We start from the raw sequence: 27,825 nt of genomic DNA on the forward strand, positions 1-27,825 counted from the left end.
CGCTGCTTTCACGAGGTCGACAGGAAATTGCATTCATCTATCAGTTTTTTCCTTCTCATATGTCATGAGGTTTGTATGGGAGAAACAGAGGTGACTGAAAATACCACTAATATTATACAGCATGAAAACGATTAGCATTTGTAGGCTTAAGCACTCGGTTTGTTTACAATAAGTATTTCCTGTATACAAATTTGCAACACATTCTAATAAACTGTGGAATTAATATAAAGTACCAACAAAGACCAAATAATAGAAACGTTGCGTTCGTCTGTGAATTTGACTGTGATGATTGCAGGGATTGGACCCGCAGTTCACTTCAGTTTATTATGTGTTTATTAGCTGACAGCTAATTTTAAGCAGTGAAAACAACAGCGAGCAAAACATTCAGGCAACTGAAACGCTTTGGTAAGAGGAGTGAAAGTGAACAAAACTTTTCATATCAACACTGAACCTACAACAGAATCTACAGAGGCCTTATCTCATAATTATGACTTCCGTATGTCATAATTATTACTTAATATTTATCCGGATCTCATACTTATAAGAAAAGTATCTCATAATTATGAGAAAACTATTTTATAATTACAAGAACGCTATCTTATAATTACGAGAAAATTATGAGATCTGGATCTTGTAATTATGAGAAAATGTTAAGGTAAATATCAATTATTGCTATTTATGAAGACAGAAGCGTGATAGTTCTACCTTATTCCTTCCTTGATTTGAGAAACTGGGAGATATTAAAGGGAAGCTTCAGTATTTTTCAAACTGGACCCTATTTTCCTCTATTTGTGTCTAAGTGACTAATGGGGACAACGATTTTTGAAACTGGTCCAGTATTGAGTGAGAGCTGGGCTGCAATGTAATCCTTCGAGGTAATTGCACACCTTTAATGCACGTCCACTAAAGGTGCTTAACAACATTATCCTACAGAGAAATAAAACTTTTTTCATAACCTTTCTTTTACAAATCAGTGGGTTTAAGTCATAATTATGAGATAAGCCATAAAAAATCTTTCATCTTTGGTAAATTCAATGCATTGCTGTAGAATCAAATGGTGCTTTATAATATGAAAAGATGCTTGAATCAACATCCACTCTGCAGCTTTTTACTTTCAGTTTCAGCTGGTTGTTCTCCTTGGTTGAGTCCCTCCAGCTTTAAAACCAATGATTTTTTTATAACCACAGACATAACGTGGGAGGAGTGGACCAAACCAGAGCTACGTCAACACCAGTGAACATGGGACATTTAACATTCAACAGTCGTCAAAGAAACATGTCCGATGGGATGCTCATATTTCTCTCTGTCTGCTGGTTGTGCAGGTACGAAACTGTTTGGCAACATGTTCGTCATAAAAACTTGACACATTTGTTTTACATTTGCTACTTTCTGTCTTCTAGTGGTCAAAAATCAGTCAGTGCAGCTGTAAATATTGAACAAGCCAAACACTGAAAACAAAGCTGCCAGCAGAAAACATTTTTTTAGGAATGAGAAACCTCCACATGGTTACTTTCTACTCTCTGTCTCCGCCACATAATCCCTCCCTCGGTGGGAAAACCAGGGTATTTTTAGGTATCACGCTCATTTGTTATGCTCCAAATCTCCAATACTTGCTACAGCTTCTTGTTGTTTTAGCACTTGACATTTCATGCCAATATTGGGTGCATCTGCGGTTTTGTTACCATGACCATTTAGGAAATCAGAAACAGCAGAGACCAATTGAAACCCATAAAACAACACCAACAAACAATAGCTGGGATGAAGGATGACAAAGTGCTGCTGAGTGAATTAATTTAAGGATTTAGAGACTGAGCTTGGTTGTAAACGTGCTGTAAAAGTCATGTTATAAGCTCAGTAAGGCATTTAAAACGGTTTAAAATGATTAAAAGAGAGCAGAAATCGTAGCAGGTAAATAAGAACCGTTGAAGAGGGGAAAAGAAATGGAGATGCTCGTTATATAAAAGTCTCTACACTTTTTGCCTGTATAAACCTGCCAAAATGGGCTTCTGCAGCGACTGTGAAGCCACAATAAGGGGCATTGTTTTTCAGTTTAATAAATAAAACGGCACAGTAGGTTTAATAGACTTTATATGGTGCTCCTGTGGGACTTTAAAGTGTATATATATCACCAAATTTTGCAACAGGAAAGGAATGAAAGTAAATTAATCGTACACATACGGTTCAGTGCAGTGTAATGTCTCCCTCCAGACTACTGATTCGCAATAGCAGCTTTCTTGCTCAATGCTTTTCTGTTCTTGTACATAACATAAGTGCATTTGGACGATCTCGCTCGCAGAGGCACAGACCGGACCGTTGGCTATCCTGAGCGTGTGCTGTGATTCGTGGATGGATTTCGTCACAGCTCCGGACCCACCAGACATCTTCATGCTGATCATCAAAGCAAAACAACTGCTGCGGCGACCTCAATAAGCTGTCTGTGATGTTGTCTTCACCTCCTGGAACACTGAGGAGGATACCGGCCCCCAAATCCCAAAGCATCTCAAATTTAAAACCGATATCCACATGGCTACAACAACAAAGCTCTTCATTTCACATCACCTTTCTTTTCCCTTCTCTTCTTTTTCCCCTCTCACAGTTCAATCAAAAAAAAAAGAAAAAAAACACCTCATATAACTTATTTTGTTTTAATTTGAATCACACCCTTCAGCCATTCTCTAGGGGAACCATCTGTTCCCAAATCCAGTTTTTCTCTCTCCCCTCAGTTTTTCTCTGTGTGACTGAACTGCTGAAGAAAAGGCATGTAGCTGACACACAAAAAAGCAGCACTATGTCAGCATACGAAAAAAAGCTCGCTCATCAAGTTAAGTCAATGTCATTTATATAGCTCCAAATCACAACAAAAGTTGTCTCATGATATTTTTCATATAGAGCAGGACCGTACTTTATAGAGATCCAACATTCCCCCATGAGCAAGCACTTGGCGACGGCGGCAAGGAAAAACTCCTCTTCAACAGGAAAAAACCTTAAACAGAACCGGGCTCTGTGTGGGTGGCCATCTGCCGTCTCTGAGAGAGAGAGAGAGAGATGCACAGCAACAACAATAATAACAACTATAATAATAATAGAAATATGACTAATAATAATAATAGTGGGCGTGGGCATCAGCAGGTGATTCGCAACAACAATGGGGAAGAAGCCAAGTTAGTAACATGCATTAATGGGACATGAATGCATACATTGGGAATTCCCCTGGCGGTCTAGTCCTATAGCAGCATAACTAGGGACTGGTCCACAGCAAGCCTGGCCAACCCTAACTATAAGCTTTATCAAAGAGGAAAGTTTTTATTCTACTCTTAAATGTAGGGAGGGTGTCTGCCCCCCGGACCGAAACATGGTTCCACAGGAGAGGAGCCTTACAGTTGAAAGCTCCCATTCTACTTTTGAAGACCACAATTAAGTCTGTATTCTGGGAGTTCAGTGTTCCAGTGGGGAAATAAGCTACTATGAGCTCTTTAAGATATGATGTTGGCTGACCATTAAGGTGAAGAGAAAGGATTTTAAATTCTTCTCTGGATTTTTTACAGGGAGCCAGTGCAGAGACATGGCATTGAATTAAACGCTGATGGAATCTAATCTTTAAATTTAGCTACAGCACTATCAGATAGACATCTGGAGAAATCATTTTTGTCTAACGGCGTGTAGTCCAGTAATAGGGATTCAAAAGATATTAAGTAATGGTCTGATAAAAAAGAGGACTCTGTGGAAAGACTATTAAATGTTCGGTTTTGATGCCATATGTCAGAACAAGGTCGAGGGTGTGGTTGAAACAGTGAGTGGGTTTATTTACACCCTGAGAGAAGCCACTTGAGTCAAATCATGAGATAAACGCAGCGCTAAGACTATCATTGTCAACATCCACATAAATATTATAAGCACTTACTATAATTATTTTATCTGTACTAAGGACTAAACTTGATAATACTCCGACAATTCAGAGTACGGGCCAGGAGGGCGGTTCACTATGACAAATAGAATTGGCTGTAATGTTTTCCAGGCTTGGTGTGAAAGGCTTTCGAATGAGTTATGATTAAGGTTTGGATCTTGGGTTGATTATTAGGCTTGAGCTGAAAATGGCCGCAACTCCACCTCTTTGGCCGGTGTCTCGAGGAGTGAGAGTATTAATACGACTGGGTGGAGCGGATTCATTTAGGCTAACATATTCTTCATGACACAGCCAGGTTTCAGCCGTGTTAAGAGGTTATACAGCCAGATGTTTCAAGTCAGCGCTGTTTTGGGGGGGGGGGGGGGAGCAACGCTCTTGAGTTACGTCCAATAAATTTCAGTCGCAAAATCCCCCGTGAGATCCTCTCTCTTTTTTTTTTTTTTTCTTTTAGTTAGTGTTACACCATCTTTTCTGTCAGTGAGTACATAGTCCCAGAGAATTAGCCAACCTGAGCCAAATTGTTTCCATCTCCAGAAACACAGTGTATTGGGTCTCACAGGGCTCCACTGTATCAGAGGAAAATGTAATTCTAGAGGTCTTGTAATGGATTGGGCTGTCTACTTCTTTTTTTTTTTTTCATTGTCTTTTCAATATCCACCTCAGCGGGCAATACGTGTCTACACCGCGTGCCAGTGCTGAAGCAATGCGGTGAAATGAGCCTGTTATTGCCTCCTTTTGTCCTCCCTAAAATCTGGGCCAGAGAGGCAGTGCACTCTGCTCCAGTGCTCTGACGCTGTATGAAGAAAGAAAAAAAACAACAACAACAACAACAAAAGCTCCTTATGGTTAATCAAAACTTTATTTCTGCAGTGCCTGTGATGTTAAACAACATCCTCCATTAACACAGCATCTCTCATTTTTTAATGAAACCATCATCATCAGATATTAATAATCATGAATTAATCACTCTAATGTTTAATTTCTAACTGCTAAATATATTGTATAAGCAAATGGAGACGAGCTCTTTGCAAATTTGAATGTAACTTTGAAAATGTTATCACAAAAATGTCTGAATAGCCTGCGGCTTGCACTTAGAGAAAGGATACTGCATGGGGTGAGTCATTTTTCACAAATACACATTGAGCTAAAAATATTCATGAGCTATTTTATGCTAAGTGTGAGAGCACATACGGAGTGAGAAACCGTCTGCAGAGGTTACAGATCAGGTCTGTGATTGGAGAGCCACCAGTTCCCGGACTGACTGGGAAAATGCAGTTAGGGGGGGTCGGGGGGAGGAAAATAAATGAATAAAGCTTCCCGCTCCCTCAACAAGCATCGTCCTCATAAGGGCTCCATCAGAGCTGTGCTGAGTGAGCAGCAAAAAGCAGACTGTTGGCTGAAACAGTGGAGGTGGGTAACTGAGTGAAGAGGGGGGGACGTTGTGCTCAGCTGACGCTCCCCCGATAAATAAAAGCTTGAAACAAACTCAGAGAGATGTTCTGTGTGATTATGTTACACCTATCAGGAAAAACTGATACAGCTCCCAGAACGGAACATGACTGTCAAAGTGGCATTTTACCAAAAAAATGATGCTGATGTGAAACAGATCAGATCTTCTTTCCCTTTGTCTCTCTTCTCTTCTCCGTCCATGCCTGTCAGCGTGTTTGTCAGATTGTCTTTTAAAGATAGAGAGAATTTAAAATCTGTTAAAGAGCTGAAAGTTTACTTCTACATCTGCTTTCTTGTGATGCGAAAATAAACCATGCTTAAAACTTGTTGACTGCACCAGTAGGTTTTGATTTAGATTATCACAGATGTGCCTCTTTGGTGGGTGACTTTCCCATAAGGCTTTACAATCTGTATGCAAAAGGATATCACATTTTTTGTTTTTTTTTTCACTTTCCCTCAGTTGATAAATGAACAAGCCTCTCTGTTGTCAGCTCCTATTTGTCAGGTGAGGGGTTACCAGGCCTCCTGTATGTATAAATGGAGCACATTTGTACCGTTACACGATTCATATGAGAGTTTAACTCATCAATCAGGTTTCTGATGACGTATTCATCTGATCGAGAAGGAAGGAATCAACATTAAAGCAGCTGCAGTGTTTAAACATATTAGCCCCTGTTTGTGTGATAACAGCCGAGGTGCAGTCGGGTCTACGACTGCTGTCACATTTCTCTGGTTATATGTTTGCAGATATTGAAATGGAGCGGCGCTCTGCGTGTTACCGTGTTGCTGCAGATAAGGCTTCAAGGAAATGCTGTGTTCATCACTTTATGGGAGGGTGAAATAAGATGGTGACTTGCTGTCGCCCTGCCGGCAAGTGCAGATCTCATCAAAGCAAAAAAAGGGGGCCATCTGGAAAAAAGGATCCTTTATAAAAAAAATAATAAAAAAAAGTATCTGTACTATGCCAGTCTCGCCTGTTCCTCTCGTCTCACCTTGATGTTGGCAGCGGCCTTGTTCAGTCTTCATGTCTGTAAATTCACCTTGGTGTTCAGTCCCTCTGTGAATTTCTCTTTGCTCGTATATCCTCTTTTGTTCTCTGCTTCTATCCTCACTTATTCTGCTGTTTTGAGAGCATAAAACAGCAGGGCTCCTCTTTTCAGCCTTGTGTTTTGTACTAATGACACAACAGACTTGTTGGGCCTGGCTGATAAAACAGACATTGCAGATTCCCCAACAAACTGCAATAAACAGTCTTTGTTTGTCTTCTACATACATTTTTTCCTTTAGTGTTCTTGTTCCCAAGCTGTGTAGAGTCTGCATCATATTCTGCTCTGTTTAAATTGATTGTATCGGCTCTCCTCTTCTCTATCTACATTGTTTAGTTGCTCTTCTTGTCTCGAGCCTGCAGCTGAAACCAAGTGAAGACTTTTGATGTTTTGTAGGTGAAAATAAGTCCGAGCCTCAAGGCTGAAACTGGGAAATGTTTGGTTGCTTTTTAAATGGTTTTTAGCAAAGATGCACTGACATCATTTCACCTGCAAATCACCGTAACAGTGTTCACAGGGAACATGCTGGATGCTTCACCGCATGAACGCATACGTGATAGAAAGATAATCACATTCATGGAAGAATCTGCTCTAAAATACTCAGAGCACAGCATGAAACAGCTGCTGGATGAGACGTACCATGTACTTCTGGGTGGTTTGAGAGTGTATTTCCTTGTGCCTGTGGATTAATTTGCAATGGCAGGATGAGGACAAATTGCAGTATTCCCAGCATTCTTACTAAAAATCCAAAGAAATGCTCTGTCCTAAAAGGGTTGAAATTTAAATGCAAATGAAACATGACAAAGCAATAACATGTCTGCATATGTTACTGCATTTTCTACATTTGTTTTTAAGTCACAACATGTGGAAAGTTTTGTAAGACTAAAGAGTTTAAGCTTTTGTTGCTGTTGTTGCAGCTATATCTGTCAAGAAAATAAATTAGAATTTACAGATTACATCAAAAATAAACCCCAGAGTCCAAAAATGAAACCAAGTTTAAGCAACGTTAATAGTTCTTGGCTGACAAGTTTTAAGCTTTACTTACAGAAAAATATGTTGAAATACAGAGAAAGATATTTTTGTTCTTACAGTGTGCAGTTGAATATGTTTTGCATCTTTTCTCTCCACCACATTAATCCATAGACTGTATAAAAATATGGACGTACTTACTGTGACGTCAACACATTGGTTTCTGAAAAGTGGTTTTGAAGCTCAAAGTGGGCCGCTCTGGCCGTCGCCACCTTGGCAGTGAGTGACTCTGCCAATCAAAAATGGGCAAAGAGGCGGGCCGAATGGCTGAAACAAGCCACCTAGCGGCTGGCGGACCTGTCACTCAAAGCAGCGATGTCCTTCATTACGCATAATTTTACGGCTTAATAAAATTTAAACGGGTGAGTTATAAAAAAAAATCACCCCCCGTACAGTTGTCATGAAAGGGGAAAGAGACCAAAACCGTTATTTGTACCAGGCTGTAAACATGTTTATTTCTGCTGTAAAGTTGGGCATTTTAACATGAGGGTCTATGGGGATTTACTCCCTTTTGGAGCCTCAAGTGGCCATTCAAGGAACTGCAGTTTTTGGCGCTTCAGCATTGGCTTCGTTTTTCAGCACTAATCCTATAACTATATAAAGTAGTTACTAGGAGCTCCATTAGAAAGTAATTTTTGGCAGGTTGTGTGCAGAATGATGAGCACCACATAATCCTAAAAACAGCTCACTAGGATTCTGCAGAGAACAACATAAGGACTTGTATCCCCGTCCGTCCTCTCTTGATATTTTCTAGCATGCTTGACATATTTTCCTGAAGTCCTGGTATGATTCGACAGTAGAGTCACATAAATCCAGGAATTCAGAGATGCACAAAATTAACTTTCCACCATTCTTCTCTAAGGTAAAATCATTGTCGACATCATTTCTGCATAGAACCCCTGTTGGACGTGTATTGTTGAGGTCAGCATATTTGGGGTCAAAGTTCACTTTAGTAGAACTGGCTGAAATTTGGTGGAAAATTGCTACAGCGAACACAAAACAGCACAGCCGCTCTCTCGGTTGAAAATAACGGCCATGCTCACAATGACGACTTTATTTTATCATGAAATTTTGTGTTATAATAATAATATAACACCATTTGTCTGCATAATGAGTAGTTTTACCAGGATACTTTTGTTGATGATCTTCAGTACTTTCAATAAACATTGAAGGCCGGACTTTTACATGTCAAGGAGTATTTTTTATTTTATTTTATTTATTATATTGCTACTTTTACTTAAGTGGTCTAAAGTGGTTAAAAGGTCTTTTTCTGCAACCGCTCAGTATGACGTGCAGTTTATTTAGTTGTTGTGTTGGCTGGACAAGCGCTAACCGCAAATTTCGTTGTGTGAGTCTATTTGAACAACTAATAATTTTAATGAACTTGCTGCTAATTTGTTTTTTGACCTCATTATGTTGTGGTACTTTTGTTAATTTGCCCGTTGGGTCCAGTGTGGTTTCTGAATTGTGCTAAGTTGGTGTTGGCAGGTTGGGCTGTTAATGGAGCCAGAGGCAAAACAACTTTCCTATACTGAAGCTCTCACAAAGCTCACTGTGGTGAAAACTTTGTAGTGTTCCTGTTAGTTTACAGCAAGTTGTAACTTTGTTTAGCAAAGTCCTGCAGAATTATAAATAATTAGATATCTAATTATTATTATTAGTCATGTTTTGAAATGACCTCATTCAAGTCTTCCAGCCTCGTTCACCCGTCCTACGATTAAGAGCTTAAATCTCTACTGAATACACAAGGTCAACATTTGTGCACTTAACAAGATCCATATGGCACCGATTTTTAGTAATATACTTAAGCCCTCATGTATCATGTTTCGCTATTACATAAGACCTGACATAATACATCGTCATGCAAGTAATGAGCCTCATACACACATGGCAGTACTGACTGTTGCCTTTTTGTGTGGTCACCTGTTGTATTCTCATTTCTTTTTCTTTGCTTTGATGGGTTTTTTTTTTGATGGAAGTTCTGAAAATATTACAGAAAGACAGTAAACATATTATACCATGAATGGCACAGTCGCCGGCTGAGACATTTAATAACAAATACATGTCTTGACATGTTTCACACTGAGAAAAAACATTGCAGAAAAATGACACAAGCGGCTGTGTTGGTGTCATGTAGTGCTACTAGGATGGAAGATTAAATATGTAACTGTAAATCCAGTTTCATGATTATCAAACAACACAAAGCACAGCATATTATCCTCCTCAAGGTCCAATTGAACAACTCTGGAAAGTTCAACATGCCAGCTGTCTTTCTTCATGTTGATCCTACAATAAGCAGCAAATTAGCACAATGCTGCAACCTTCACTACAAATGATCCCCTTGTGAAACACAACCTTGTATTTTCTTGTTGAAGCCACTATGTCAGAAACCCAAGCTTGAAAAAAATGTGTGTTTGTTTTTTTTCTTTGCAGTGTCTCTATTAGTGCTAATGGACTTTATGATAGAACATCTTAAGGGCAATAAAGACGAGGACACACATGACATTTATGCTGATTATTAATATAATTTGTGCTTGATTGGATTTAGTTGGAGCAGGTCTGTTTTAGTCTGTGTTGCCAGATAAAATCATATAATGTGTGATATGTAAAGATTCTAATACATCTTCAGATCCAGTTGATGCTGAGGGAGACGTACCGTAAATAAATTAAAGAGGGGAAAAATGTCTCTACAACATAAAATCAAAGACCCACCTAAACTTAAGTTAGCTTTCACTCACTTCCACTTCCCTCTGTTGGCTCTACAGTCCACATTACCCACGTCTCTCTCTCCAGGATCTTACCCAAACGCTGTACTTTCTCTTTTTTTTGCCTTTTCAGCACAGATTACACTGTATATAAACCATACATCCATGATATAAACAGTGCAAGCGGCTGTATGTCGTCCATGTTTGTTTTAGTACAAGAACATGAACAACGATTCGTTTTTGTGGGATTTGCTGTGGTTGTCAGTCACCAGAACTCCAGTTATTACTGACGGTCATGTTCAGTGATTATTACTCAGTCAAAAGGTTTATTCTCCTTTCTGACTGTCAAAGACTTAAAAACTCTGTGCCAGTTGGTGGAAAACAATCTCTCTGTGTGGTCCGGTCTTTGAAGGTTTCAGCCAGTTTTTAGGTTTGTCCCCAGTTTATTTTTTTAATTTTGAAGTTCTACAAACATTTCATGAAGCCAAAATAATATTAACCTTTTGGGGCAAAGAAAGAGACTGAAGTCAACTTGAAAAGTAAAAATAATGATGTAGACATTATTATATGATGCTAACTGTAAAGTGCCGTCTACTAACTTCATCTACTTGTCTATTAAAATGCAGCATTTTTGGCTAATCTAGTGAATTTAATACCTTAAAATAATAAAGATATTTCTTCACATTGATACAAAATGTGGGTGTAAATGTAATATTCATGTAAAGTGCACCTGCTCATTCATGTGCAACACGAGCTGTGTCCCAATTCAGGGGCTAGATCCTTCGAAGGACATGGTCCACAAAGGTGTGTCCTTCGTAGACCGCGAAGGCAGAACCGAACGTTGTTAAATGAGACGGTTTTTGCGTCATCAACTGTTCCTGCCTCCACCCTGTGTCACGAAGCGCCGCTCCTGTCGCCTAGCAACCTTGACAGCTGCAATCGGGACACAGCTAGTAAAAATGGAGCCAAAACTATTAATTTTATTATTATGGCAGCCCATCCAGGGACTCACTGCTCAGCTGAACCAAAATATACATAAACATATTTTCTAAGACCTATTATTTATAAAATAAGACTTTTTAAGGACCTGCAGACACCCTGTTATTCTACGTCTTATGTACTTTGTGGTGGGAAATCTTCAGATGGGCTAATAAATCTTCACATTTCCCTCAACTCAGTAGTAACTCAAAAACTTATATGTATGTTCTGACTCAAAGAACACACTCAAGACTGGTAGAGTTCAATGTGAATAGGTTTACTGTGCATCAAGAGCAATACAAAGCAAACCGAGGCCTTGATCCCGGGACAAAGAACCAAATGTAAAATCATAAAACATCATATTATTTACCTTTCATAACCCTTCCTCACGTGGAGTCTATTTTTAGGGTCCGCCTCACATACTCAGAACTATTCTCCCATTGATTCTTAGTTCATTAGTGACCTTGATGCTTTGGTAATGATCCAAGTATGATTCATCTCGGAAACAATGGTGTTTCAGACTTCCCTTGAAGTGTATCAGTTGCACCTGGCTTGGAGATAAAACCGGGCCTAATGGCTTTCACTCACGCCTTACACAGACAACCAAACTTTTATATTACTGATTAATCCTCTAATTAACTTCCCTGGGTGCTGACTTTTATTGGAATAAGTGTTATTTTTGTACATCTGTTTGCTCGAGGAAAAGCAGCCTTCACCACAACTTTATCTTGTAAATAGTTGTAAATACGCTGTAAATGAAATAAACAATGTATTTAACAATTACTTTATTTTAATCCATTCTTTCACTATTTTTTATTTTTCAACTAATCTCTCGAGTAGAGAGAAGAGCCTGTCTGTTCTCTCTCTGCTCTTCTCTGTAACCTCATGTCTTCCTTCGTGAGCTGAAGAAGCTCATCCTCTTTCTCTCTCTCTCTCTTTTTCTCTTAAGTGTTTCTGGCTTTCGTGGACGCAGTGCGGTCGTTCTGCAACTGGAACGGCAGCTTACTCACTGACAGCCGCAGTTCAGCTTCAATACAACTACCTGACTGTACTGTGACAAAATAATCTCAACTCAAAGCTCCACTTACACTTTTTTCTCACAAAAAAACTTGTTTCCATTAATCTATTTTTATGTGCATTTCGAAGTATCGCATTAGAAAAACTTGATGGAAACGCCAACATGTGAAAGAAGTTTTTACGCTCGATTGAAGAGTTTATGCACAAAATGGGAATGGAAACATATTTGTTGAATAAATACTGACGTAGCAAACGTATAACTGATATGATCAGCTATTTCCACTCTCTGCGTCTTCCAGCGTCTCCAGATAGCGTGGAGCACGGCTGATACTAGCTGACATGAAAGAGCATTTACAACTTGCCCAGTTGAAACTAATTCTTGAAGACCTCTCTCCATTTTTCTCTCGTCAAGGTAATATAACAATTTGTTTCTTTCCAGTTGGCGACCTCTTCGTCTTCTACTCTGTTTATTTGGCGGATTATTTAAACTTCTGATGAAACTATGTGATTCAAACCAGTTGATGGAAACGCACCTAATTCGCGTTTTCATAAGTTCTTTTAAAATTCTTTTGCGAATCTAATGGAAACACGGCTATTGACGGAGAGAAGCAGTTAATGATGTTATTCAGTCTGTAATGTAGCTATAACAAAATCCAAAGAAGGGATTGTCTAATGCGTTGACAAATGTGCAAAGACGTCCGTGTATGAAGACATCCAGTGTAGTATAATGTGCACATCTGGCGTCCGTGTCCACGTCCTATTTTAGAGATAGCTACTTCAGTATCAGGTTGTCAAATTTCTTTCTCCTCAAACCTTTGTTTAAATTTTAATCAGTGTTCCTCATTCATCAGTTCACGATTTATCCTTCTTGTGCTCTGAAAAAAAAACTGATTTGTTGACTCTGCCTGTTGAGGTTTAACCAACCAACATGATTATTTCTGCTCTCTATGCAGCTGTGTTTGTGTAATGAAAACTCCAACCTGAGATATTGTGTGTGAAGGGGGAAAGAAAAACAAATGAATGACAGAAAAAAAAGGCATATTTATTGTCATCCTGCTGATTTAAAATATTTAGTTCACAGTAGAAATGAAACTATGGAAAGAGCAGATTAAATGACCTGAGAAGTTTGGTAATATCATGGATTTAACTGTTGAGAGGTGGGAAACGTGACAAATACCGTCACTGTTTTTCCAAAATTAATTAAACTAGAACCTGAACAAACAAATGTTTTTTCTTCCTCTGTTATTCCATGTGAGCAGCCAAGTCAGTTCACTCAGCTGTCACCCAGATGTCATGTGATGAACCCCCCCCCCCCCCTCCCTTTTCAGACGGGACGTCTTCAACACCAGCTGTATGGAGCTCATGACTGCCATGAAAATAAAGAGTGCTGATCCCTCGCAAAGTGCATCGCTTAGGGTAACCTTGACAGTGGCTGGTGGTGGACGGGTGGATGGGGGAGCGGGGTGTATCTGGTTCAGATGGGGGAGGTTTCCATTTATCTTGTGGTGCAATGGCGGCAGCGGAATTTATTGGACTTTGGGTGTCATCCTGTGACAAGCTGCACATTCTTTCCATGCATTATGGGCCCAGATGATAGTAGTTGGAGGCTCCCTGTAAATAACCTCGAGGTTATGTCTTTTATTGAGTTATACATTGTGTGAAATTTATGATTGAAGCCTTATGGAAGAATACATAAAAGAATATACAAGTAGAATTCCCAGTGAAGCATGAACGGAGGTGGAGGAAACACATTCTGCCTGCTTTACGAGTGATAATGTGAAAACAAATGAAGAAAACTATGGAGCCTGGCAAGTACTAGAGGTACAATTCTTTCATAATTCCTTCACAAGGATTAGTAATTCAAACCTTTTCGTTACTTAAATTGCATTTGTGAATGAATTAGCAGCTGTTGTCCTGTAGAAAACTTCTAAGAAATGTGAAATAACATCCAAAACGGAGAGTATACTCACTTACCTCAAGGCAAAATCTAAATGTTATTAACTCCAAAAAGCTTGTTTAAAATGTGAATGACTTGACAACATTCAGTGATTGTTTTTGACCGAATTACAGACACACACTGTCAAAACTGGACAGCAAAGACTAAACGAGGAGTGCTGAAACATTGTTCAAATGAGACAGAGACAAGAGACAAATGAGACAAGTGTGGAGAACACAAGGATAAATGGAATAAATCAGAGAAAGGATTCATTAATTTTTTGGGCTCTTCTTCCATAAAGCTATTGTCAGAAATTGTCATATTATACACTTTTGTGCCAAATGGCAAGCTTTTTTAAAAAAAACTATTTGACATTACTGGAGCTGTAATGAAATTAGCAACTATTTTGATAATTGAATAATTGTTTTAGTCATTTTTTTTAGGCCAAAACAATAAACATTTGCTTGTTGCAGCGTCTCAAATGTGAAGATTCAGCCCTTTCTCACTCCCAACTCCTCAAATACCGATGCTTTGTCATGCCGTACCTCTTAGTGTCATTTTTCAACGTGCATTGTAGTCCGATAGACTTCTATAGAACTCCCATAACGTCTGAAATAGATGCCATGAGACTGATGATGTGTACTTAAGGTGACAAAAGTCCTTATTTAGAGGTAGTGAGTTGGGTGGATGGCTCAATAAATAGATGGCAAAAAGTGGACTTAGGTGGACTTTACTGCAGGAGACTGCTTCCCGCTTCCAACCATGTTTCATGTGATCATTTTAACCCAAACCATGATCTCTCCCTAACCCTAACCAAGTAGTTTGTGTGCCTAAACCTAACCAGACCTTAACCACACTGTCACACCATAAAACAGTTATTTTTTAACAGTGATTTGTAACGGTTGGTGCCGGCATGAAAGATACTTCCAATTGAAATACATTATATAGATTAAATTTCACAAACTGCCGTGATACTGCACATTATTAAGACGCTTCTAATAATGATGTGGATGGGTTGGAGTAAGATTGGAGTGAGTTGAAAGCCTGATCGCCTTGTGTGTCAGTATCAGACGCCGAGGGCCATGACAAAGCGTTTGGGTTTTGGACTGTTGGTTGGACAAAACAAGATATTTGAAGACGCCATCATGAGCTTTTTTTTTGACATTTGATAGACCAAACGATTAACCAGTTTATTCAAGAAAATAATCGGCAGATAAATCGATAATGAAAATACTACACTACTCTATTCACTGTCTGTCAAACCCATGAGTTGTTCACTCTTATGTAGTGAGGATTGATTATACATTACATTGTACTTTTACATTGCATTGTCAGATAATTATAGCCCATTATATAGGATATAATGACTCTAGACATTCAGACGCAGCCGAAAACACAACTGCTGTCCTGCTACTGACATTCAGCCTTGGCCATAAAAACAGTTCCTACAGCACTACTACAATAACATAACGATGTTAATTTAAGGAATTTAATGAAGTAGTTACTAGTTTGATTATTAATAATATATAATTGTACAAACTAATAATTTGTGCACAAGTTTCTCATTTTTATGCATAAATAATCAAACAGTTCCTCCACACATGCTGGACTCAGCAGGAAAATAGAAATCAAATCATCTCTTTGCATGTTAATTACACAACAGACAAAAGTGAATACATATTCACACCTAAATGAAATAACACCACTACACAAACACATCTGTTACACATGCCCTTTTGTTGGGAAATAAACGGCTTATTAAGCAGAGGTCTCACTAATATGTTACCTGCTGCATTCATTTTCTGCAGCTTGTCTTCTCTCCTCGCAGCTCGCTGGTCCAGTGATGCTGGAAAATGCAGCAAACATTTTTTTCAGATGGTCAACAAAGGCAGCCTTTGTTGACCAGCCAAGAAAATTTTGGACGGGGTCACAAATGCATTTTAAGCACTGCAAGTGGATGTATGACATGCTTGTATACTGTAGGCAGTGAAGTGCTTACTCAGGCCTTTGCTTTTCCTGATGTCAAGGAAATTCTTGGTTCTCGAAAAAAAACTAATGAAGACAGATTTGATAGGAAAATTGATCTTTTAAAGCCATGGATCTGCACCACTTGTGAGGAAAATATCCAGTGAGTTTTGTTCCGCAATGAGATTTCCACAGTTTGAAAAATGGGACACTTAGACTAAGAAAATAAGTCTGTGCTCAACATTAATTTATTGGCAACCTGAAACCTTTACTCGTGTATTGTAAACAGGAGAGAAGATGTTCAAATTGTGTTTCTAATGCCACTTCTCATTAGTTTCTAATGCTACTCTTGCTAATAATAATAATAATAATAATAATAATAAGCAGCTATCTCCCTCTGCACAAAAAGTTTCAAATTATTTTTTTATATTTAAACACCTGGAGGAGAATATTGAAATAAATTAATAAAAAAAATAACAAACACACAAATCAAAACGAAATATTTACATAAAAATGAAATTTATTGGTGTATAAAAGATTATGTTGAGTTCATCTGTAGGTTGTTATGAGCAACCTTTTCCAAGAAAACATAAAAAGGGATAAACTGTCTTCTTGTGAGACGCCTACTGACAACACAAACAACCAAGCAACCAAAGAAATAAGCTGAATTTCATGATACCTGGCTGATGCTTTGACACTTGATCCGGATGGAAACACAATCAAACAGTAAGCGCAGTAAAGATAAGTCTCGGTTTGTCTCAGCTGTCATTTTTTTTTCTAGCCTTCATAATGACGTCAATACGCACTCAGCAGCCACACCGACCATGCAGCTGGAGATTTCAGGATCAAACTTCCAACTCACTTTTCTGAGACGGTGATGCAAATCAGATCTGCATTGACCCAACATCCTGAAGGCTCGGTCGAGCCACACGGGCTGCAATCGATACCACCGCACCAGATCGGCTTTAGTGCCAGGGGTCTGTGTGTTAGTTAGTGAACTCTCTCAGATTTATTCTCACAGAAATGCCAGAAACGGTTCCTGGCAGGTTTAATTAAGCTTTGAGGGAGCCAACAACAACAACAACAGGGGAAAAGAGTCCCGCTCAGAGATCAAGTCGGATAAAGTGCAGCCTCTCGTACGATACTTGGGAATCAAACTTGACTTGACAATGTCACAACATCTACACATTTTGTCACGAGTGCTCGTAAAGCTGTCTCCGGTGCGTAGCTAATGACATTCCGCTGCCAATACCGCCTCGGCTTTCAAGATAACAAAAGTCAGATGATTGGCCACGTAGCCGGCCAGTTGTATTTCATCATGTAAAGCCGCAGCACAGATCTCATACAGTTCAATGGATCTTTACATCTGTGCTTTGTCTTAATTAATGTTAGACTATGTCCTTGTTTGTTATCATTTTCAGTGGTTACAAAATGCAGACCATGTTGCAAGAAAACCACAGTTTACGCTTTCTGTTCCTCGTAAAAACAGATGTTTAGATAGTCGCCATCCCTTGCACACGTTGTTCCCCTTCCTGATTTAGCACCGGTGATGGGTTTTTCAAAGAAACTGCATGAAGAGGGAGGTCGTAAGGAACACATGAGTATCCAATTAGACGCTGTTAAAACTGGGAACCTTGCGTGTAGAGTTTGGCAGAAGTAGAGGTTCAACCGTTAAGTTTTTCTCTGCACTCGTGTCAAAAAGGGAGAGTGGAGAGTGAATAATCCCCTGCTGTATTTAGGGGAGTGACAGGCTCTGGCGGCCGAAGTGCAGACAAACAAAATTTATTTTAGACGCCTGTTGTCTTAGATCACATCATTCCAGTGTCCACCAGACTCCCCATGTTTTTACAGATACTGCAGAACTCTTGTTTTGACATTCCTTTCCTCACACCGAGTGACTTCATAGCCAAAAGGCCTGCACCGAGCTGGTTCTTCATTACAGCCCTGCATGTCCATATTGTGTCCTAAAGCATGGGGGCAGAGTAAAGTGAACGCCAGAGCTGACATTTTGATCTTGGCTCCACTGAGCTAAGAAAGCTCTTCTCTTTTTAATAATCTTTAATCTTTGCCGCCTCTTTTGTCTAAGCACTTAAGTTAATCTCATGTTTCCGTCAGATCTCTTTGAGCGGCGGTAAACATTTATCTGAGGCAAACTTGTCTTTTAGTCGAGTGATGAGCTTTTGACACCAATTTGTGTTCGTTAGACTGCAGCAATTTTCCCTTCCCCCTGAAATCAATACCTCGGCTCGTCTCTTTCTGGCTGTTCGGCTTTTACAAGCTGTAAAGACAGATAAAGTGGAAAGAAAGAGAGAGAGAGAGAGAGAGAGAGAGGGAGATTGAAAAGAAGAGAGGGAAATGGAGGTGGAGGGAATCACAACAACCAAGCTGGAGAGTAAATCTGGAATTGGTTTTATTGCTGGAGCATGACTTCCCTGATGTTTTCTGCTTGGTCAGTGTGATGTTTTCAGATCAAGGTTACTGGACTTTCTGCACTGTTTCATGAAACAAATGTTACTGACAAACATTTTTGACTAATAGGGATATGTTCTCCATCAAAACACTAGAAGCTTCCAGTCTTTTGCTTCAAAAAAAACTTCTGACACATCATTAAGACTCATGTGACTCGACAGCTCTCCTTTTGAAATATAGACTAATCTAATTTTTTTAAAGATTAGCAGCTTGTCAAGGCAGGGAAAACCACATACTGTATGGCGAGGAATCACTGGAAGAGATTAGGCCTTTTAAATGAAGGATTCACTTACAAAACATCCAGTATTATTGAAGTCTCCCTTACTCTGATAAAAGCATTCGGCTGAAACGAAGGGAAATGTGTCTCAGCGCTTTCGTCTTCATTTATGTATTCAGAGCATATTCCCGACTATTTTACTCCATTTTTAGCTGCGGTCTCATCACCGCGGACACAGTGTCATTCTTCCTGATGTAATTGAACAATTAAATTAACAAATGAAATGTGTGCAAAATTGTAGATTTCATTACAGAGTTACAGGATGGAACCTCCTTCGTATCAGAGGTCAGCGACATGACAAAAAAAGCTGATATTGACACGTTATATTGGTTTGACTCCAGATACTAGAAATACGCCACTGAAAATCTTTTCATTATTAAATACTCAACCCCTGCGGTCTTGAAAGATGCCTCTGAAAAGTTGGTAGCTTGCTGCTTCATAGAGCACAGCAGCTGTCAAAAAGCTTTGATTCACCACAGTTAACATTAATTCCAACAGTGACCCGGAGTCGCAGTAAATAAAAGGAGAAGTCATAATGCACCAAAACATCCACAGAAACGTCTTAAACCTCGTATCATGATCCACTTGATCCATATGTTTGAGAATAAGGCCGACCAAATGAGGCGGCGTGGCGAAAATGAGGTGAACGGGGGTAGTGCATTTAGGCTGCAGGCGTTTTTACTGCAGCTGTGCCGCAGCGAGAAAGTTGAGCCGGAGTCAACTTTTGTGAGAACCGCAACCCAATGTCACGCTGCGGTGGCCAATCACAGCTGGCGATCGGACTGATCAAAGCTGTAAAACTCTGCCATGAGGGAGTACAGAGACGTTACTAGGAGGAGGGAAAGGACTTTTCTCTTCGTTTGATAATGTTAAAAGTAAAAGTTAGACTTTGCTGTCGGCTACCCGGCTCGTTTTAAAAGACGAGAGAAAAAGAGAGAGAGAGAGAGCAGCTGAGGTCGAGTGAGCTAGAGAGTGAATGACGAGAGGAGAGGGAGCGGTGGTAGAGAGAAAGCTGGTGAATCAGATCAATAAAATGTTATTTTCTGATTGTTTCACAGCAGTTACGTTCTGGAGCACAAACACGCCCGCACACCTCCGCTCAACGCTGCGACGGTCGGGCTGCAACGGCTGATTTTGGCCTGAATACGGCCTTAATCTGGTGATATATGTTTCTTAGTGTTGTTACACTAAGGGTTACATGTTCCTCCATTACCATGAACATAGACAATATAATTGATTTTGAGACGACCAAGTTATTTAGCATGTTTAAAAAGAAGAAAACTATATATTTATCTATTAATCTGTTTTCTTCAGTTGGAACACGTGCTTGGAGAAGATTGCAGCAAATAAACAAACCCATAGTTGGTTTTTTTTTTTTTCACGGGTTTTATTCCACCCAAATCTTCTCTGTCACTTCTGCTGTCCTTTAAAATCCCTACATTCACAATTCTGACATCATCATATGTGACTAATGCGCTTTCTGCCCGAGTTCCTCGAGCCATTCAGTTCTTGGCTGCTGCTCTTTAAATACGATTGCCATTCTGTCTTTCGGACACACTATTGCACAACCCACCCACCTCCTTCCCCGTCACTAGCATTACCTCCAGGACGGAGGAGCTGGGAGCAAGTGAGTCTGAAGAACTAGTCGGGCACGTAGCCCAACGTAAAACAGAGAATTGCTGTTTTCACGCAGAGGATATAACATTAATTAGCAAGCTTTAGAGGTGGTAGTAGGCACATTTTGTTACCTTCAGACAGAGCAAGCAAGCAAGCAAAGTTTATTTATACAGCACCTTTCACAGACACCAGTCACAAAGTGCTTTGCGGTCAGAGAAATAAATTAAATACAATCAAAATAAATAAGGAGAGCAGACAAAATAGACAAATTAAAACATGAAATACCACATGCTACCCAAATGCCTGTCTGAACAGATGGGTTTTTAGCTGCTTTTCAAAAGAGTCCACAGTATCCAAGGACCTTAAGCTTACTGGGAGACTATTCCAACGCTTAGGGGCTGCCGACTGGAAAGCACGATCTTCCTGAGTCTTAAAATGTGTCCAAGGTACACTCAGAAAGCTCTGGGTGGAGGACCCTAAGAGCTCGGTATGTGGTGTAGGAGTGCAGAAGGTCCGTAATACACTGTGGAGCCTGGTCATGTAGGGCTCTATAAGTGAGCACCAAACTTTTAATTCTAAAATTAACTGGAAGCCAGAGCAGTGAGGTTAAAATAGGAGTAATATGAGACCATCTGTTGGATCGTGTTAAGAGCCTAGCAGCAGCATTTTGGACAGTTTGTAAGCGGTGTAAGGAAGATTTATTAAGGCATTTAAAAAGTCAGGCTGCCTGTTTTCCCCTGTTTCCTGTCTTTGTGCTAAGCTAAGCTAACTGGCTATCCCTTTAATGAATATGTGTCACATCGATGGTGTCTAAGCACTAAAGGCTTTCATAAATAAATATTGTCATATGCTTCTAATTGATGTCTTCTTATTGAAATACTTTGTGCTATTTTGTAGTAAATAATCAAGTGAGAGGAAGTAAAGATGTTCAGGTAAGAGAAAGAAAGAGAAGGAAAGAAAGATAAAAACAGAGACCAATGTCTAAAAGTCACTCAAAGTTGACCTTTTAGAGCAGCAAGATTTTTACCCAACAACTCTGATATTGATATATACAGTAGGCTCCAAAAGTCTGGAACCACTTTTCCGGTCTGAGACTTTTGGACCCTACTGTATGTATCTGCAAACTAACAAGTAACTACTGCTGTCAGATAGAATGCAGAGAGGATAACCTCGTATTTCCCTCTCATATGTAGAGGAGGAAAAGTAGAAAGTCTCCCTAAATGTTAATATTTAAGGTGTAAAGTATCAGTCGTACCGTGCTTAGCGGGATCATGCATATTACTTTCCTTTGACTGGGATGTTCAGGATGTTCACATCAAGTATCACAGACAAACTATTCAGCAGTCGACCTCTTTTAAACTGCTTTGCAATCATGTTCTTTTGGTACCTTGTTCCAGCTCTGAAACCACCCTGCTAACAATCATCACAGTACCCATCCAGGGTGCCGTAACTTCGCTATCTGTTTCCAATTACTTCTACTGGGTAAAAGTGGGGGGTTGGTGGTGATGGTGGATTTTTGAAAAGCACTGCAAGGATGCTTTGATCCTCTCTGCTGAGGAACTTGAAGGCAAAAAAAAAAAAAAAAAAAAAAACAGGACGAGGGATGGATCAACAGTTTGGCGAGCGGTCGAGCGTTGCAGAGTATGCAGCCGCCGCAGCATTTTCAGGCTGATTACCTGAGACCCCATTTCGATTCCATTTTCAATCTAACAGCAACTGGAAGTGTTACTTCTTTGGTTTTTTTTCATGTCATTTTATTTCTTAACGACTGCAGGCTGAGACTAACAGAGCAGAAAAGGGCTCATACCTTCACTCAATATCTCATATAACATTGATGATATCCTCAAAGCTAAAACTATTCTCAACACAGGGGTCGTTGGATGACTCACCGCTGTAGCTGGAAACGGTTATGTGCTTTACTTTCATGCCAGGTTTGTTTCGAAATACTGCCACTTGTTTCAGTCGGTGTATATCAAACTTCAGAACCAAACTCTTCCAACCACTTTGTTTAGCCAGAGTTCTGCCCCGCAGGTACGAGCGGTTATCTGCCGCCTCACGCTATTCACCCGGTGATGTAAAACACATGGAGAGGAAATGGTGGGAAACCAGATTCAATCCCAGAAGGCTTAGTGGGAGGGACACAGGCCGCAGCACCCTTCAGCACACATGTAGGTGGGTTACACACAAGCCGCATTTGACATGGTGCAGTTTTATGTAGCAGCGCAGTTCATAAACCCTCCGTCGTAGTCATTGGTCATCAGTGTAATAATCGGTCTACTTAGAAAAAGCTTGCGGTCAAGTCGACGTGGGCCAGAGCTTTCCCATCTGGTGTCGAGTTTCCACTTGTGCAGTTATGATATTTCTCTCTGTGAATGACTCATAATCACTCCTTGATCCTGAGCAAGTAAAAATGAAACGCTTCAGCTTATTAATTTTTGTTTCTTTTTTTTTTTTCTTTTTTTCTCTCCCTGCTCTCTGTTGTCATGACATTTCAGTTTGGACGCTCTCGAGAGGTGTGGCGGTAATAGATGTTACAGAGTATTACAACATCTTGCATTACACTGACTTGTCAGCATCGACAAGCTGACAAATAATCATCTTGCATGTGCTGCAAGAAAATAAGTACTGACACAAATACGCTGCAATAAAACCTTTTCATATCCAGCTTTAAACCTGATTCTTTTATTTAAAACAAAAGGAAAATGCTGCCTTTTGTTCCCTCTTCACTTCCTTCCTATTCAAGGCGTTTTTGTGAAATGAGGATCAAAATAAAACTAAAAAACACAGATAACAGTTTATTTTGATTGAAACTTGGTGACATTATCACAATCCACTGTTTTGTAACTGCTTGTTTTAAAGAATATAATTTTGGAATCAATTAATTGTTAAAGGAGTAGTTTGACATTTTGTACCCTGTTAATTAGTATGCTTTAGAGGTGCTTGTAGGCGTTATTTTGAACACTTTTTGGACAGAGACAAACTAGCTGTTTCCCCTTGTTTCCACTCTTTATGCTAAGCAAAGCTAAGTGACTGCTGACTCCAGCTTCATATTGAACAGACAGATATGATCGTGATATCAATCTTCTCATCTAACTCGCAGCAAGAAAGCGAATAAGTGCATTTCCATAGAGGAACAAAAGAAGCATAAAAGATAAATGAATGGATTTCAGCCTTCAGATTTATTCACTTACTGAATTTGTCCATCACGCAATGTTTCTGTTTAAGGGTCAGCGGGATGCTCTGTGGCGCCACATGAGTCGACCTCCCACAAGATGTTGTTGAATTGTTAGAGGCCAAGACAATCAGAATTCCTCACTTGAATCTCTTGGAGTCTCATTTCTGTTAGCCTCTCTCTCGCTTTACAAACCTCCAGCTCTTCCTCTCTCCCTCTCTTCTCTCTCTCAGGCTGCTGCTGTTAGACGGCTTTGAAAAGCCGAGAGTCTGCCTGTTGATCAGATAGCCCTATAACTAATGAAAAGCGTCATGAAAGTGACAGCAAGATTAATGAAGTATCCTGGGCTGCACTCACACGCGGCGCAATGGGGCTTTTCCTGCAGGGCTGCCGCCACTGCTTAACCGCTATTTATGGTGACAAATAATGCCCCATTCTGCCACCGACACCTGCGAGTCAAGGTTAAAAAACACATTCGCCACAGCCGGCGTACGGTGGAAGAACGACAGGATGGGGGAACGGGGATAAAGGGATGGAAGATTTGCAAGGAGGGAGGAGGACAAAGATGAAGGAGTAGAGAAAGGGAGAGCTGCCATTTCAGATACAGAATAAACTTATTTACTGGAATAAGCCGCTGTGGGGGGGGGGGGGGGGGGGGGGGGGGGGGGGGGGGAGGAGTGGAGGGGGGTCCGGAGAGGAGGCGGGGGGTGAACAGGGAGAATGGGAATTCAAGATTAATTGAAAACATCTGTGCTGTGCAAAATGGCCGCAACAGAGGAGCCTGAAGGAGATGATAGCAGAGAGGAATTACACACAGCACTTGAGGACATTTATTGTATTTGAGTTTGCATTTATTTATTTATTTGTTGCCACTTTTGAGGGGACAGCTGATGATGTCACCAATCGACTGGCTGCCTAGCTACATATCTCAATGTATGTGTGTGAGTGTGTGTGTGTGTGTGTGTGCAGCCAGACATCGCTTTGATCAAGAAAGCGTCTCATTTGCAGTCGATAGCGCCGGGCCGGAGCTCAGGATCGGTCAATTCCGTCTGACCTTCAGCAGCGACGTTACAGTGGGCCAATCAGACAGTGTGTGTGTGTGTTTCTGTGTGTGTGTGTGTGTGTGTGTGTGTGAGAGAGAGATAGCCGAGCCAAAACTCAGGTGGAGGTTAAACACGTGTGGGAATACAGACGCGGACACACACTGTGACAGAGATGAACACACTCAGACAAACACAGACACAATCCCGCTCAGACCCCTCGGGATTGTTTGAACTTCTGTCATCAACGCTGTGCAAACACACCACATCTGCACAAAAACACAGGTGCAAATATGTGCACAGGTATGTTTCTTGTATATATATATATATATATATATATATATATATATATATATATATATATATATATTCCACGTGTCGACACAAAAGCCCATATGTGCACAGAAATAACAGTTGTTATTTGCATCTGTCAGCATGTTCTTACACTGGAGAAACATCTAAATATCTCAAAAAATGTTTGGTCATGTTTATTTTATCATCCAGATCCAGATACGACATGTTTATTAATGCCAGGTATAAATAGGGACTTTGATTCTGCTTGTGTGAGCGGGGAGTTCTGTGTTGCAGCCTTCCAAGTTGTTTGTCTTGACTCTGCTAGAAAAGACCAAAAATACAAAGAAAGAAAGAATGCAAAGGACTTTGTGTGGACGGAGCAGACAAATCCATTCATGACAATAACATAAATATCATATCAGGCGGGAAGCAGCGATGATACGCTACGACTAGCCCCGGCTCTAATCTCGTGCCAGTTATGCAATCATCATTCTTATTGATGATTACATTTGAGCCAGAAAATAAATACAAAGCTAAATTTAAGAAACCCGGCGTGTTATTTGAGAGCACTTGCTGTTGTTTAGAAGACATTTCTCATCATGGACACACATGAAAATAGTTGCACTAATTATGAATATTATTTAGGCGTGATGGCTTATCAGACTGAGATGACGCGGGTCTGTTTCAGTTTGTGTCAGTTGACAGTTGGCAGATAAAATCATATAGTGTGTGATATGTTTCAGATCCCGTCGCTGCCGGTTATTCTCATAAAGATTTTTTTGTTAGTTGTCATTTGCAAATGACACGGGTGACCGACGACGTCACTTATCCGCCACCCGGGGGGAGACGTACCAGTAAATAAACAGAAGAGGACAGGTCTGTGGTGTGGTCCTGGTCTTTACAACATCAAATCAAAGAGCTACACAGCCAATCCAAACCTGGAGTTCACCTCCAATTACAGACTACATAACCCACGACTCTCTATCCGGGGTCTCACCCAAATGCTGCACTTTTTTCTTTCTTTTTTTTTGTCTTTTCAGCGCAAATGGCATTGCATTTAAACCTAGAAGCAGTTGGTTGCCGTTCATGTTTGTTTTGGTAAAAGAACATAAGATAATTGGTATTGTTCTTGTGTGATTTGCTGATTGCTGTTACTGAGCCGTCGTTCAGTGTGATAAGGTTTGTGCTCCCTCCTGACCGTCAAAGACTATAAAATTGTTACCAGTTGGTGGAAACAATCTTTATGTGTGGTCTTTTCAGTCTTTGTAGGTTTCAGCTCGTCTTCGGGTTTGCCCTCAGCTGAAAAGATTCCTTTTAAGAAAGATTTCGTGAGAAAAATATCACACAAAAGTGTCTTTTTTTTTACCAGCTCGCTGAACAAAATAAAGATGGCAGCAGGAAAATAAAATGTATGTAAATGTACAGTATGTCCTTGCTTATTTGAAATATTATATATAATTTTCAAAAAACATCTGTATAATATATAGATATATAATTAATAATACAATTATATATATATATATATATATATATATATATATATATATATATATATATATATTCATATATATATACATATATATATATATATATACACACATAGCTGCTAATGTTTGGCAGAGTCGATGTGTGTGGTCGTTTATACGTTTCTGTAAGAGTGGGTGTACAAACAGTACCAGTCAAAAGATTGGACACACTTTATCATTCATATCACACATATCAATGAGTGGAGCTTTATCTGTCTGTCTGTCTGTCTGTCTGTCTGTCTGTCTGTGTGTGTTTGTGTGTGTGTGTGTGTGTGTGATAGGAGGTGTGTGGGTGTATGTACTTGCTTTCCTGTTGTCTCTGCGTGTTTGTGTGTCTGTGTGTGTGAATGTGTGTATGTGTGTGTGTGTGTGTGTGTGATAGGAGGTGTGTGGGTGTATGTTCTTGCTTGCCTGTTGTCTCTGTGTGTTTGTGTGTCTGTGTGTGTCTTCAAGTATTTTGAGTATGCATATTTTATTATTTAAGAGTGTGGCTGTTTATCTCTCTCTCTAAGTCTGCGTGTGTGTGTGTATGTGTGTGTATGTGTGTGTGTGTGTGTGTGTGTGCACGGTTTAGAGCAGCCAGTTGTCTTCATGTGTGCATCTGTATCTGTGAGATTGTGTAGTACACGTGCAGTTTGTGCATGTTTTGTGCCTGTGTTAGGTTTCCAAAGATCTCATATGTGTTTGTGTGTGTGTGTGTGTGTGTGTGTGTGGTTTTGTGTGTGTGTGTGTGTGTATGTGTGTGTGTGTGTATGTGTGTGTGTGTGTGTGTGTGAAGACCACAGATAGAGGGGAGCAGCAGTGTCTCATGGCTGCAGCAGCAGCCTGATATCAGCTCCTGTAGAGTCTGATTACAGAGAGGGGAAGAAAGAATCATGAAAAGAAAGAAAGAGAGTGACTATGTGAAAGCAAAGCGAGAGAAAGAAGGAGCGAAAGGCAACAAAAAGAGAGACAGAGAACATGCGTATGAGCATCAGAGAGAAAACAAGATTGATCAACAAAGGGTGAAAAAGGTAGTGTAAAAGAGGAAGGAGAGAAAGACAAAAAAGACAATCAATCAGTGCACTTTTGCACTTAAGTAACTGGGTTACAGCTGGCTTTCTGCAGTAATCTGATTTCTTTAACGTCATTTAAACATGAAATCTGGTTTCTATAATCAGGGAAGCGATAATCGAAACCCAACTGTATGCATGTGCAGGACAAAGACTAGAGCCAGAGCAGCGGGATTAAAGCAAATATAATTACATACAGCAGTACTTGTATCCAAAATCATTTCATCCAAAGTCTGACTAAAAATTGAAACTGTTGGAAATTCAAACATCTCAGTCATTCAGATGTTCATAAAAGCCATTTAGACAACCTTACTGGAAACTTTTAAGATAGAAAATGATGTCTGGCAGG

At 39.9% G+C, this 27,825-nt stretch overlaps 1 protein-coding gene across 3 annotated transcripts in view; it reads left to right on the forward strand.

Moving 5' to 3' along the window:
* The window catches only part of znf385d (zinc finger protein 385D), a 116,153-nt gene that overhangs the window by 7,069 nt on the left and 81,259 nt on the right, over positions 1 to 27,825 (forward strand). The window contains exon 2 of one of the 3 annotated variants that reach the window (XM_042423350.1): positions 1,188 to 1,322. The exons of 1 other annotated variant lie outside the window; for it this stretch is intronic. In XM_042423350.1, coding sequence (XP_042279284.1) covers positions 1,283 to 1,322 — 40 coding nt within the window. In that variant the 5' untranslated portion in view covers positions 1,188 to 1,282. Of the gene's footprint in view, positions 1 to 1,187; positions 1,323 to 13,891; positions 13,950 to 27,825 lie in introns of those variants that run through there. One more of the 3 variants, XM_042423352.1, reaches the window with a different exon arrangement.

Source organism: Thunnus maccoyii, chromosome 10 (genome assembly GCF_910596095.1).
Source record: "Thunnus maccoyii chromosome 10, fThuMac1.1, whole genome shotgun sequence".
Lineage (NCBI taxonomy): Eukaryota > Metazoa > Chordata > Actinopteri > Scombriformes > Scombridae > Thunnus > Thunnus maccoyii.